At 42.1% G+C, this 11,792-nt stretch overlaps 1 protein-coding gene across 1 annotated transcript; it reads right to left on the bottom strand.

The window, feature by feature from the left end:
• Nucleotides 1-3,057: 3,057 nt before the first annotated feature.
• Nucleotides 3,058-8,901, bottom strand: LOC110090621 (serpin B11-like). Its single transcript, XM_072999555.2, is given in 7 exon segments — nt 3,058-3,331; nt 3,333-3,670; nt 5,122-5,291; nt 6,006-6,140; nt 6,419-6,536; nt 7,300-7,443; nt 8,890-8,901. Coding segments are annotated over 7 exon segments (1,014 nt in total). The 3' UTR covers nt 3,058-3,234.
• Nucleotides 8,902-11,792: the final 2,891 nt, after the last annotated feature.

The following is an 11,792-nucleotide window of genomic DNA, read 5'->3' as shown; positions in this document are numbered from 1 at the left end:
GGACAACCAAGATCATCTGGAGCATATGTGGCTGATGGACTGCACAATCCCAAAGCACCACCACTAGCAGAGGGACTGGTAAACGACTATGAATAATTATACCTAGAAAACTCTGGGAGAGCAGGTTAGTATAAGTTAGAATTGTCACAGTGGCACATTATTACTATTACTATTACTTTTTTGTAGGCATCCTTCAGTCTCGAGAGACTATGGTTATGTGCTCTGTATGGAGGACTTGGAACAGCGTCTAGTGTGGCTGAAAAGGCCAATTCGAGAGTGACCATCCCTTCCACACTGAGGACAAATACGATCTGTCCCCTGTCCAGCTCCCTGATTTTCCTGGTTTCGGGACTGCCTCTTTGCCTCGGCCTGCTGGACAAGGGTCTCTTCAAACTGGGAGAGGCCATGATGCACTACCTGCCTCCAGGCTGAATGCTCAGATGTCAGGGTTTCCCATCTGTTGAGGTCCATTCCTAAGGCCTTCAGATCCTGCTTGCAGATATCCTTCTATCACAGCTGTGGTCTCCCTCTGGGGTGATTTCCCTGCGCTAATTCTCCACACAGGAGATCTTTTGGAATCCAACCATCAGCCGTTCTCATGACATGCCTGAGCCAAAGGAGACATCGCTGTTTCAGTAATGTATACATACTGAAAATGCCAGCTCACTCTAGGACTACTCTATTTGGAACTTTGTTCTGCCAGATGATACCAAGAATGCATCAGAGACAATGCATATGAAATGTGTTCAGCTTCCTCTCCTGCTGTGCACAAAGGGTCCAGGACTCACTGCAGTACAGGAGTGTACAGTACTCAGAACACAGGCTCTATAGACCTGGTCTTGGTATATGCCATCAGCTTTTTATTAAGCCATACACTCTTTGTAAGTCTAGAGAACATGGTAGCTGCTTTCCCAATGCGTTTATCCAGCTCAACATCTAGGGAGAGAGTGTCAGAGATCATTGAACCAAGGTACAGTAAGCATACCAATACTAAAAAAGATCAAACAAATGCCACACTAAAAGACAGTAAACAAAAGCAACACCAAAAACTCATTCAAGGCAGTAAGGCACAACCATCTATATAAAAAACCCACTCAGGCAGTCAGTCACTGAGGGAAAGCTTGCCTGAAGAGAAAGGGCTTTGACTGCTTGCAGGAGGACTGTAAAGACTGGGCCAGCCTGACCTATTGTGGGAGGGAGTTCCAGAGTCTGGGAGCAGCAACAGAGAAGGCCCTCTCCAGTGTTCCACCAAATACATCTGTGAAGATGGTGGGACTGAGAGAAAGGCCTCTCCTGATTATCATAACAGCCGGACAGGCTCACAAATGGACCCTAGCCATTAAGCACTTTATAGGCTAAAACCTACACTTTGCATTGTACCCAGAAATGGATGAGCAACCCGTGGAGGCTACTGTAATGGGGGGTTATCCTATCCCTGTGACTAGCCTCAGTTAGCCATCTGGCTGCTGTGTTTGGACCTGCTGAAGTTTCTTGACACTTTCCAGAGGCAGCCCCACACAATAATCACAATTTATAATAACAGCCAGTGCACTCTTGGCCACCCCTGAAACCTGGGCATCCAGACTCAGAGATGAATCCAGGAGTATCCCCAAGTTGTGTGCCTGTGTTTTTAGAGGGAGTGTAACCTATCCAGCATAGGCTGCATCCCTGATGTTGTGATGTAGGATCCTGGGAAATGAGTCTCGTGGTGGCTGGGAAGTTTCATAAAGAGAATGGCCCTCACAAGACTTCACACATGTTCTTGGCACCAGTGGAGGCTTGAGGCAGTATCCTAGGTAGTCAGAGTTTCAGGCCACATTACATTATCAAGAACTACTGAACATAATTTCTACCTTGAAATTTGTTAATCCCCAAATGGTAAACAGGAAAATAAGGGTGAAAGGTAAGATAAACCTTGTTTGGGAGGCCTGATTTGTATTAGGCACATTTTCACCACCATTTTGCTGCCATACCTATAGGCTAAATTTACAGTGGCCTTTTAAAAAGAACAGAAAGTCTTATATCAGAAAATAACTTGGCAAGGGTATGCAAAGAATAAAAGGCTCAGTATTAAAATTCTTATCATACCGCTGAAATAGCTTTTTTGAGCAGCAGAATTTCTCTCCTGATTCATGGTACCTAATTCTCAACCTGGTGAAGATGTTTCCTCGTACTACAGTTGCTTGTGGGCAGAAAGGCCCACCTGCATTTCTCCCCAATCTTGGCAGTAGAAATTAAATCATGACCAAGTAAATAATGGACTGTTTGGTACACATCACTCTTTCCAATGGTAGGCCAACCCAGAAGGCTTTCCACCTTTGTATAAGAAGCAGAAATAAATCAGATGAAAACTTTCCAATCCATCAACAATTCTACCCCCTGAAATGTTTGCTCTTGTTCAGCTAAAAGGCATAGCAACCACACTGGGATGGTAGAAGGCAACTCCCACCCCACAAATTCACATTCAGAAGAAGGCTTTCAACTGATTGGGTGATCTAGCGGCTCAAAGCCTTGAGTGTTAATCAATACAAATACTAACTTTTACTGAAAGTCTCCTTTTATTTAAAATAAACAGAATACCGTTCTATAGATTACAATGCAGTCTTTAAGAACTTTCACAGGTTACACTGAATGAATTAGAACCCCACATAACATCTTCAGTGGCCACAGTGGAGGCCAAGTGGAAAAAACTCTGCAAGAGTTGTATTCTAGCTAAGGAAGGATAATGATGATGATCAGAAGGTGCTCAGAAGAACTGCACAGTTTTCTTAAGTTGGGCACAAGAAGGCGCTATTCAGTTGACACAGAGTAACTCTTACCTCAGATGAAATGTCATACTCAAAACACATTAGGTGCAAGAGGAAACGCATGTTTTCATAAGTTGATTGTAACACTTTCTTTACCACCCTCTGAAGTTCTTCTTTCCCAGTAGTTAAAATATTTTAAAATATTTCTTTTGGTCAACAACCCATGCCTACAGTATCTTCTTTTTTCTTCTATGGGAAGAAGAACATCAGAGGCTATCCAGTAAATGATGTACTGTGCAAAATATTTTCCTTTTTGTTGAAGGAAAGAGTAAGATATGAACAGGTGATTTTTGTCTGAATAAGTCAAAAAAAGGAAAGTCTTAGGATTTAGTCCTTTTTAAAGAGGGAAAACCATTAGCCAAGCAGAAAAGAGAATTTGGAAAAAGCTTGGCTGATTCCAGTCCTATAGCATTCTGGGTTCCAAAAACTATGTGAATATGCTTGCTATGATTTGAGTCCCTGCTGCTTCTGGTGAGGAATACATGCCGAGAAAGAGGATGCTCTGGGTCTTTTTTTATTTATTAGAAACAAAAGGAAGCTCTAAAGATAGGGTTCATTTTTAATGGAATCACCTCCAGACCAGTGGCACCTGCTGCCTCTGAACCTTCTTCATTGACTTCAACATAAGATTCATGAATGACCCTGGACACAACCAGGTTCTGAGCATGACCTTCTGGCATGCCAGATAAGTCAGCTTTTCCCTGTGTAAAGACATCAGTCATTCCCACAGCTTTTAAGACTGGTTTGAGAGAATATTTTTCTTCCAGCTTGAATTTTGGTATAAAAACGTCCACCTTTTGCTGTTTCATCTTTGCAGAACTGGTCAATTCCTGTAATTTTGCCCAGGTGAGCCCCCTGCCAAGCTGTCAAGAAAAAACCACATGAATGACAAATGAACAGGATTGCAATATACGTATATATTGCAGCATATATATATATAGTGTGAATGCAGGAAAGATATTTATGGCTTCATAAATGAAACTTGCAAAACAAACACAATGTAAAAACACCCTTGAAAACCTATTCCATATATTTGTGAATGTAATACATTTTGAAATATGTTGGTTAAAATGTGTAGCAACATCACATAAGGCTGATGATGTTATCAGCCTTAGATTTTTTTTTTCAGGAATAAAATATTTCTAATCTCACCCCAAGATCCATTGGAATTCTGATGATGTCATCGGCTTTATCTACAGAAGTTGTGCAAACAGGATTTCAGCCCTTCTGCAGAAGTAACAAGAGAATATTGAACAAATGCTCCACTGATTTCGGCATGGAACATCTTTGCTTCAGAGTCCTGATGGTTTCCTATTTTAGAACACGAATAATTATTTTAATACAATGGTTGCATTTATGTCTCATTTTCTCTTGAGGTGAATGAGAAGAAATTTGGATTAATTTCCTTTGTTCTCTTCTCATGTGGTTTTCAGGAGGAGTTCAGATGCTTATGCTTCCTGTTGTAACTTGACCACAGTTTGTCATGTCTAATAAATTGTGCCCATCATTAAGTATGGCTAGTTTCAATCAGTTAACATTAAAACATGGATAGGAAACCTTCAGTCTGTGGGCTGCATCTGCTTCACCTGTCTGGCCTCTTATGGTCTACAGAGGCTTTGGATTAGGTCCTTCTTTGGATCCTTTACTTTTGGAGAAGAATGACTGAGGTGTGGTCTTAGTAGACGTCACTGATCTCATGGCAGGGGAAGAAGGAAGCTCAGGACTCAGCTGCCACCTTAAGAAGGAGCTCCATGAAGTTCTGTCTGAATCTACACTAGTCCTCTCTTGCTTTCCCTAAGGGACATATTCCCGAAGGCAGAGAGAGAAGAGAGTTGGTTACCTCTTGTTCTCAGTTATCAGGATAGCGAAACATATACTACCACTGCAAAGTTTTAATAGCTTATTTAAATAGTTAAAGCCAGTTTCACTAAAATACAAAACATTATAAATATTGAAATTTAATTAAATCTATTGTAGAGTTAAAATGCAATTTCAACAAAAAATGATTTAAAATGTCTGGATTAAAATGTTAAGAAAACACCATTCAGCTCTAACTGAACCCTTCCAGCTCTAAAGCCAAATCAATGTGGATCTATACCATCTGCGTCATCCAGGAATCCCAGGAGTTGGGAGGTCACCACATATTCACCTGAGAAGGACTGAGAGACTGGTCAGAAATCATCAGCTACAATGGGGTCCACGATGATCTTACAACTGCCTCTTTTCAGCATATTGGAATGCTGTCTTCATGGCTCTCCCATCTTCCCCATCTCAGCCCATCATCCTTTCACCGGCAGAAATCATACCAAATTACCTGGTTTGGATATTCTCTGTTATCTGGCAGAAGGATGAACATACTTAGGTCATCATGATCATAGGCAAGCTCAAGCACCTGCATAGCTGGATTTTTATTTTTATTTTTATTTTTTGCCAGATTAAATTCACCCTCCAGAAACATCATGGGCACCTGTTTGCTCTGGTTTTGTAAGAAAGGAAGCAGCACTGAAATAGAACACTATACTGGTAGCAATAGAAATAACAGCATGCACCATGGAGAGTTGGTTATGATAAGCCAGTGTTCTACATTGTTTAAATCCCCACCTCCAGATCTGGTGCCACCTGGTGTCAGGCAAGAGGCAAAACCAAATCTTGATCTCTGTAACGCCATGTAATTGAGCACACACACACACACCCAGCCCTGCCCCACCAGGAAAAGAGACTTGTGAACTACAGTGGGGTCTCGACTTACTAACTTAATCCGTATTGGAAGGCAGTTCTCAGGTTGAAAAGTTCTTAAGTCGAATCTGCATTTCCCATAGGAATGCATTGAAAACCATTTAATCTGTATCTGCTCTTTTCGTCCATAGAAACTAATGGGAAACTGCTATTCCACCTTCTGCCACTAGAGGGGGATATTTTTTTCTTTTTTTTCCTTTTAACCTAAGATGACTTAGCTTTTAAAAAAAGGGAAAAAAGAAATCGTAACTCGAATCTAAGTTCGTAAGTCGAGTCCATATATTCCTATGAGAGCAGTTCGTAAGTCAAAACGTTCGTATGTCGAGCCGTTCATAAGTCGAGACCCCACTACATCTGAGTACTGCATATGCCGTTAAACCCTGGAAAAGGGCTGGCTTTAGTCAGAATCAACTGGATGAGAAACAATGATTATTATCACAAGCTTTTAGTCATATCATGCCTTCGAAGTCCAAAAAGGTGCTTTGTGAGTTTGCTTTGGATCAAACTGCAGTTTCCACTTTCCTTTGAAATAGATGGCATTCACCAAGATCAGGGCAGCTGATGGATCAATGTTGTCAAAAAGGTTCTTGATTTTACCTTTTTAAAATGAATTCAGTGCAAAATATTATCTTTGGAGAGATAAGCAATTTCAGTAACTCAATCAGCTTTATTTGGCAGATTAAAACAGCAGTAGAGAGGAACACACAAAATACACAACTCCTTTCGGCTTCTTTTCATTTATAGATGCAAAGTGAATGTTGCACATATCAGAATGTTGACTGATATTATGCTGTTTAACTCACGTGGGAAAAATAACCAGCTATTCCTAGCTGACCTCAGAGAAAATAAGAGAGAAGTGAGATATCATCCCTTACCACTTGTTTGGCTTTCAACCCAGGAATTTAGCATCCTTTTAGCTTCCTCATTTGCATGCATAAAGTCAGCTATTTCTAATCCAGCATGGTACAGCTCCTTTGTGCAATTCAAATAATGCTGTATAGAATTGGACAAACAAGCAAACCAGGTAATGGAATGATTATCTGCATAAGCAGCAAGCTTGAGCCTACTTATGTCTTCCTCCAGTTTGGTTTACCACTATTTAATTGTTTAATACAGGAATGGGAACCTTTAACCCCCCCAGGTAATTTCAGCTTCAACCACCATGATTAGTAATAATAAAGGGTGTGAGCTAAAGTGCAGAATACCATACATTGCTGATTACTGCACTTGATCAATTAAAATTAATGGGGCTAGTTGTCAGGAATACAACATTTACCTGTTCTATTTTAGAACATGAATAATTATTTTAATAAAATGGTTGCATTTATCTCTCATTTTCTCTTGAGGTAAATGAGGAGAAATCTCCTTTGGAATCATTTGCTTTGTTTTCTTCTCATCTGTTTTTGAAGAGGAGTTCTGATGCTTCTGCTTCCCCATGTGAGAGGAAGACCACAGAACTCTGATGAGTTTCTGAGTAGACATCTTTAGGTTGGCAAAGGTCCATTTAAATCAATAGGCTTGTGTGACTAAGGGACTGTCCAGTCTGGTCATTTTGGTTGTGGGGTGGATCAAGGTATAAACTGTCTGTTGAGCTTGTGGGAAGGAGTGATGTATCATTTGACACACTGCTTCTCTCCAAACAGCTAATGACAGGGATGGGGACTTGTGTTGCTGGACTTGCTTTCAGGCAGCATTTAAGTCACACCAGTGACTCAACTTTGACTTTACTCAAGATGTGAGTAACCCTGTTTCTTACCTGATTGAATCTGTAAGTGTGCAACCCATACAGCCTGTTGGCAATAATCAGAGCACAATTTCTGGTATGCTGGTTGATGGTAGATAAGAGGGCCTTGAACTGTTTATGAGGTCCTCCAGACCAGTCACAGCATGTCCCTGTAACCTTGAAACAAGAAAAACTGTTTAATGGCATTCCATTTTCCTCAGACTCTCCGGACTGTCAGTAAAAATCATCAAGGCACCAGATGGAACCAGCAACTGATTTATAAGAAGTCCTTAGGAAAGTATGGTCACAGAAGGAACAACTTTAAATCCTCCTCTTCACTGCTGTCCTAGTTTCCCCTGATATCAATAAACATCACTTCTATTTGTTCGGTGGGATTTCCAAGGAGTTGCGGCACTTTCCTTTGCCTTCTGTGCATCAATATGCTCACTGCTAAACCATTTCTTTTATAGAATAATTTCAATAAATAGTATGATGATGATGATGTCAAACAACAACCCCAGGCCAGGCTTGAATGTGGCAGTACGTTTCCTGCTCATCCAATGAGAGTCAAGAATCCATAGTGCAAGGGGCCACGTGGCTTTATTTTTATAAATTATATACACCTGTGCTGACTCTTATTACTACACATATTAAAAAGCCAATGTGCTTTACACACATTATTCGAACAATTCATAAAACAGCCTTGTACAGCAGGTTAATACTATTTCCACATTCCACATTTGTCTGCCTTTTTTTCCTCAGGATTTCTTCAATATTTCAGATGGATACTCTGCTTATGTCTCTGATTCCTCTCCCCAGCTGAACTAGGGATGGAGATGCAATATAGCGTGCAAAAGGTCAACAAACCCCACCCAGCCAGAAGGACCAGTGATCACTGCACAAAAAAGACCAGCTAACAACACTCATCAATCACAGTAATGGATAATCTCTCCCCTTCTTATCACAACAATACACCCACAACAAAAACACACTGATCCACCATAGTCACCCATCTCCTGAAAGGACAAAAGCAGCTCCCAAACAAACCACCAGAGCACAGAGTGCTGTCCTCTGAAGATGCCGACCACCAGAGACTGGTGAAACATTAGGAAGAACAACCTTCAGAACATGGCCAAAGAGCCTGAAAAACCCACAACAACCATTAGATCCCGGCTGTGAAAGCCTTCGCGAATACATTGAATGCCTCTATGGGGAGGAAACAGTCAGACAGACCTAGAGACTGGAAACACTCCAAAGCAAAAGAGCACACCTACTATGTTCCTTAACATTTCTACTAGGCTGCAGAGACACAAAAACCATACCAGCCTTCGCCAGGACAAAAAGGACCATCGTTTCCCCACAGGCCAGCCGCATCTATGACTGCCTGGAACATGCCCTCCTACGGGAAAGAATCCACACAACCCGCAAAAAATTGGACTCCACAGACAAAGAACTACTATGCCTACACATCACTATCAGCCAAAAATTGAGAAGTCAAGATTGGGACAAGACTGATACCCTCTCTTACAAAAAGATGGAAAAAGAAATGATGAACCACACAGCCAGACAAAAACAGAAATTCAACAAATGCCAAACAAGCCAACTGAAACCTACACTAGATACCTTGCGCATCATCATCAACCTATCAGAACGCCAACTCTCCCCAGAAGAAACCTCAGTCTTAGCCAAAGGAGGGAATTTTGCAATCACACCCAGTAAAATTCCTGTGGAAGACATCATTGCCAACGTGGAATCAGCATTATATCATATTCCAGAAGAAAAAGCAGAAGAAATAAGCGGTGAAGTGACTAGGATCCTACGAAAAGCAAAAACCCCCAAAAGCAACATAATAAGAAAGGAAAGAAATGCCATCAAGTCCCTGAACTCAGATCCAGACATCATCATCCTGCCATCAAACAAAGGCAATGCCACAGTAATCATGGAAACAGAAGAATACAAGGACAAAATCAGGGAACTTCTAGACCCCACCACCTACAGAAAACTAAAACGGGACCCAACCAACAAAATCACAAAACAAACATGCTGATCAGGAGTTCCTCCCTGCACCCCAATGTCCTTCAACGAATCTGCAAGACAGAAGCTCTCCCACCAAGACTATACAGACTCCCCAAAATCCACAAGGACTCAATCCCACTCAGGGTTATTGTAAGTGCCATCGGCTCCCCAACATATGAATTAGCCAAATACCTAGCGACCCTCCTACAGACACACATTGGACAAACCTCATCTTACATCAAAGACTCAGGGCATTTCATAAGCAAGATCAGCACCCTAAAACTCAACCCTGGGGACAGACTGATCAGCTTTGACGTAGTATCCCTGTTCACTAAGGTACCGATAAAAGACACTCTGACACTCATCCAGCAGATCTTTCCAGAAGACATCAAGATCCTTTTCCAACACTGCCTAACAACCTTCAGAACACGGCCAAAGAGCCTGAAAAACCCACAACAACCATTAGATCCCAGCCATGAAAGCCTTTGTGAATAGTTAGCTCTGTCCCAATCCCTTTTATGGTGATGCTTTCATTTTAAAAAAATTTTCTTGAGGGAATATATCAGGATGGTACAATGTCATCTGAGAGCATGAGTCTCTTAGAGCCAGATATTTAGTATCATTCATGTAAATAACTTCACCAGAACAGCGAAGAAGCTCCTGGTTACTTTCAATAAAATAACATTGGAGAACTTTTGTGGTTGTTGTTGTTCCTGGCTCTCTGCTCTAGCAGTTACTGTGGTTATGGCGCCCATTTCCACTGCCTCAGTGGTTGCTCTCTTTTGTTGTACACAGTATACTTTCTTGGGCTGAATTCCCCTGCCTTTTTGCTGACCAACCTCTCTATTCCTTGAGGTCTGGCACTGGGCAATAAAATGTCCGTTTCCTCTGCACCCATAACAGGTTCTAGGGACTCTTTGTTCAAAATGTGGGGACTTGTCCCCCTTCCCTTATATCTCTATTGGCTCTGCTCTGAGGGCTTGCCTCTAAATCATAGGTCGGGGAACAGGGGTAAAATACCCCAAATGGGGTAAAAGTGAAAATCCTGGGGGTAATGAGCAGAGTGCTACCCACTTCCCTCCCTCCCACCCCCACCCTCTGCAGCAAAACCTCAAATTGTAAGCCACCTCTCCCTGTTACTTCCTTGGTTGCAGCAGGGCACTTGTAAATCCTCCTTGGTTCAGAGATAGGAGATAAGCCTCCTTGACTGGTTACAGCTGTAGATTAGCCCCAAGCAATCAATCAGTCAATCAATCCGGGGCTTCTGAATGACTGCTTCCTCCAGAAATGACTGCAAAGAAGCAGGAGGGGGGAAAGGAGCAAGGAGCAAGCAAGGGAAGGAGGGAAGAAAGCTGCAAGAGACCCAGGATTTCATCATGCTTATTTAAATGTATGTAGAAAATGGAGGGAGGGAGGAAATAGATGGAGGGAGGAAATGGAGGGAGGGTGGGTAGATGGATGGATGTGTGTGTGTGTGTGTGTGTGTGTGTGTGTGTGTGTGAGGGAGAGAGAGAGAGAGAGAGAGAGAGAGAGAGAGAGAGAGACTCAAAACTATGAAAAAGAACAGGCAAGAAAAAGAGAAGCCTTAAATTAAGGCCGGGGGGGGGGGGAAGGGTGGCTTTTTAAGGTGCTGTCTAGGGTTATCATTGCTTTCCTTCCAAGAAGCAGGCATCTTTGAATTTCGTGGCTGCTGTCACTCTCTGCAGTGATCATGGAGCCCAAGAAAGTAAAATCTGTCACTGCCTCCATATATTCCCCTTCTATTTGCCAGGAGGTGATGGGACCAGTGGCCGTGATCTTAGTTTTTTTGATGTTGAGTTTCAGACCGTTTTTTGCACTCTCCTCTTTCACCCTCATTAAGAAGTTCTTTAAGTCCTCACTTTCTGCCATTCTTTTGCATAGTCAATGAAGCAGAAGTAGATGTTTTTCTGGAACTGTCTGGCTTTCTCCATAATCCAGCGCATGTTAGCAATTTGGTCTCTAGTTCTTCTGCCTCTTCAAAATTCATCTTGTACTTCTGGGAGTTCTTGGTCCACATACTGCTGAAGACTACCTTGTAGGATTTTGAGCATAACCTTGCTAGCGTGTGAAATGAGTGCAATTGTATGGTAGTTGGAGCATTCTTTGGCACTGCCCTTCTTTGGGATTGGGATGTAGACTGATTTTTTCTAATCCTCTGGCCACTGTTGAGTTTGCCATTGATGATGATAAAAAAGCCCACTGGTCCTTTGATATTGGGCGGTGGCACCAGGGTGGGTGACATGACCTTTAGCCTGGTTTGTTCCTTTTTGCACACCAGACATAGAATCATTAAAGTGGCAGGGAAAGCCCCCCCCCCAATTCTGCATTAGCTGTCTCTAGCAAGCATGTCATTGCTACCACCACTCTGTCAGCCACTGATGATGATTAAATCCTCTGCAAGCTAGCAAAATTTTAATGCAACTTGCTAGGCACTTTGGACACCTTACTACTCCCTATACCACACCATGGCTGGAGTGCAATGTCTTCCA

The sequence above is a fragment of the Pogona vitticeps genome, chromosome 4, assembly GCF_051106095.1.
Source record: "Pogona vitticeps strain Pit_001003342236 chromosome 4, PviZW2.1, whole genome shotgun sequence".
Lineage (NCBI taxonomy): Eukaryota > Metazoa > Chordata > Lepidosauria > Squamata > Agamidae > Pogona > Pogona vitticeps.
Note: the sequence above shows the minus strand (reverse complement) of the source record. Positions and strands in the feature narration are given on the sequence as shown.